We start from the raw sequence: 2,344 nt of genomic DNA, 5'->3' as shown, positions 1-2,344 counted from the left end.
ATTTTCTTTGGTGAGTATAAAAAATGTTTAATAACAAAAAAGAATTAATCAAAAATAGGGAATCAGTTGCTGATGCTAGCACATAGTTTAGGTGTATGCGTATTTATTTGATAAAATATCTGAGGTATAAAATATAAACTTCCGTTAAATAGGACATCTAAAATTAATATTTAAGGAAAATAAATTTGCAATAATAATGTATGTAAAGTTTCCGAACAAATTATTGTGTAATCGCTTTTAATTTTTGTCATTACACACACTACTTGCATACTGTTAGGGAGGGAGGAATATTGCTTCCTCATCATCAAACCCAAATCACGGACACTTTACTCACTTTTATTAACATTTGGATAGTTGTATTATATATTCACTTTGATTGGGTTTCATAGGGCAAAACTTACAACCCTTCCTTTCTTCTAAAAAATGGCTTAAATAAATGTGAAGTTATTAAAGGGTATTCTTCTCTATTGCGACTATTTCCTCAATCATTATTAGTTTACTACTACTACAGTATATACTACTTCCAGACCAAGTGGGTTTGCCGTCTTGAATATTGAATTTACTTATTCATTATTAATTAATGATCATCTGATTTCTTTCTTCCAAGACAATAATATAAAATCTAATTAATCAATGACATGCCTTATGAATAGGAAGGACGAACCAATTATATAACCAGAAATTAGAAAACAAGCAACACTCACAGTGTAGCTCAATAATTTTATATACAAATTAAATATATTTGAGAGAGAGAGTTAGAAACATTACATATCAACCATAGAAGCTATCTCCTCTGGATTATCAACTGCATGCAAATTTGATGAATCATCATTACCTGACCTGAAATTTTTGTAGACAACAATTTAAAGATCACTGCATGAAATAACAAGAAATAGCACAATATCAGATAACGAACTGAACACATGAAACGACACCGTTTACAGCCTAAAATGACTACAATATCCCCCTAATAACATTATTTTAACGCTTCAGTTTTTTCAGATCGGATCTGAGGGTCCTCGATTGTTTCATTTATGAGATACTAACCCCTGCAACTCCAACACATTCCAATCTAACGGGTGTTACAGCTCAATTCTACTGATGGACGGTCGTCATGGAATGGAAAATTCTACGCCGTCAGTGAAAAGCTCATAAGAGGGAAAAACAAATAACTAACCTTTTCGCCATTGGCGAATTCTCCAAGCTCTGCGAATTCGCTTCTCCTACATTGCTGTTCATTCCACCCAAACATCACCGAAATTCAGAGAGACAACATGTCGCAAACCACACTCACTAGAGTTATTACATTCTTTCTAATAATTGACGAAACTAAAAATAAAGAAGTAAAATTTGAGGATGAAAAACAAGCAAAACAGTTTCTGTTACAATTGCATAAATCAATAAACTCACGAAGCATGTGGAAGAAGTTCGAAGCTCCATTTTTTTTAATTTTATGTTTTCGCTCTTTCTCTGCAAAATTACCTTGATTCTGTGATCTGTTTCTCGTTGTAGTTGCTTGCATTGGCGCCAATTAAAAGCAGCGCGAGCAGAACGCAGAGGGAGATGAAGCATCGCAGAGACTGAACCTCCATTGTTGTATGTTACAGCTTTTCCTTATGCTTTGTTGTGATCGTGTTCTCTCACTCTCTGAGAGAGGGAACACAAAGTAGTGTGGTGTTGTGTTTCTCGAGAAGGAGGAGGAGTGGGAATTGAGCCAGGGAGAAGATGCAGGGATTGGGAGGGTTTATATATAGGGGACATAATAGAGTGAGCTTGCTTAACCATGGTTAAGTGCACCATGCAATTTAGTAATCAGGTTTAATCTAACTTACCATTGCGGCACCGTTGCCTAACTGCCATTAACTGCTTTCTGCGTTGCTTATATCTCTCTTACCGACGTGGCATGTGGAATTCTCCTCCCTCATGACTCATGACTCATGACATGTGCCTTCGGGCTTTTTTTTATTTAAATAAAATAAATAACTTATGAAAAGTGTTACGTAGACAATGATTATCTTAAACAACATGAACAATGAATCCTAAAAATTGGTTCAATTAAACTAATAATACAGCACACCTGTAACCCCCCTCGTAAATTTTAATTTTAATCATCCTAATTACTAATATCATAATCATCCCACCCACTCTTCCTTTTTTTGACCTAGCAGTAAAAACTTTTCTCCTACCCCTAATTGAAACGGCGTTCACGAAGGAGATCCCCTCACAACCGGGCTTCCATCTGTACTGCTTGCCGTCGTCCAGCATGCCTGTCGCCGCAGCAATCATCCTCCGGAGCGCCTCCATTGTGTAGACGAGCAGTCGTCGCGTGGACCTCGCCCAGCCG

At 36.6% G+C, this 2,344-nt stretch overlaps 1 protein-coding gene across 2 annotated transcripts in view; it reads right to left on the bottom strand.

Moving 5' to 3' along the window:
- LOC107639233 (probable pectate lyase 8) overlaps positions 1–1,817 on the bottom strand; it is a 6,049-nt gene extending 4,232 nt beyond the window's left edge. Inside the window, exons 1-3 of one of the 2 annotated variants that reach the window (XM_016342709.2) lie at positions 1,483–1,817; positions 1,178–1,231; positions 769–840 (exon numbers count right to left, since the gene is read on the bottom strand). In XM_016342709.2, coding sequence (XP_016198195.1) covers positions 769–840; positions 1,178–1,231; positions 1,483–1,592 — 236 coding nt within the window. In that variant the 5' untranslated portion in view covers positions 1,593–1,817. Of the gene's footprint in view, positions 1–768; positions 874–1,177; positions 1,232–1,482 lie in introns of those variants that run through there. The other variant, XM_021121099.1, reaches the window with a different exon arrangement.

This window comes from Arachis ipaensis, chromosome B04 (assembly GCF_000816755.2).
Source record: "Arachis ipaensis cultivar K30076 chromosome B04, Araip1.1, whole genome shotgun sequence".
NCBI lineage: Eukaryota > Viridiplantae > Streptophyta > Magnoliopsida > Fabales > Fabaceae > Arachis > Arachis ipaensis.
Note: the sequence above shows the minus strand (reverse complement) of the source record. Positions and strands in the feature narration are given on the sequence as shown.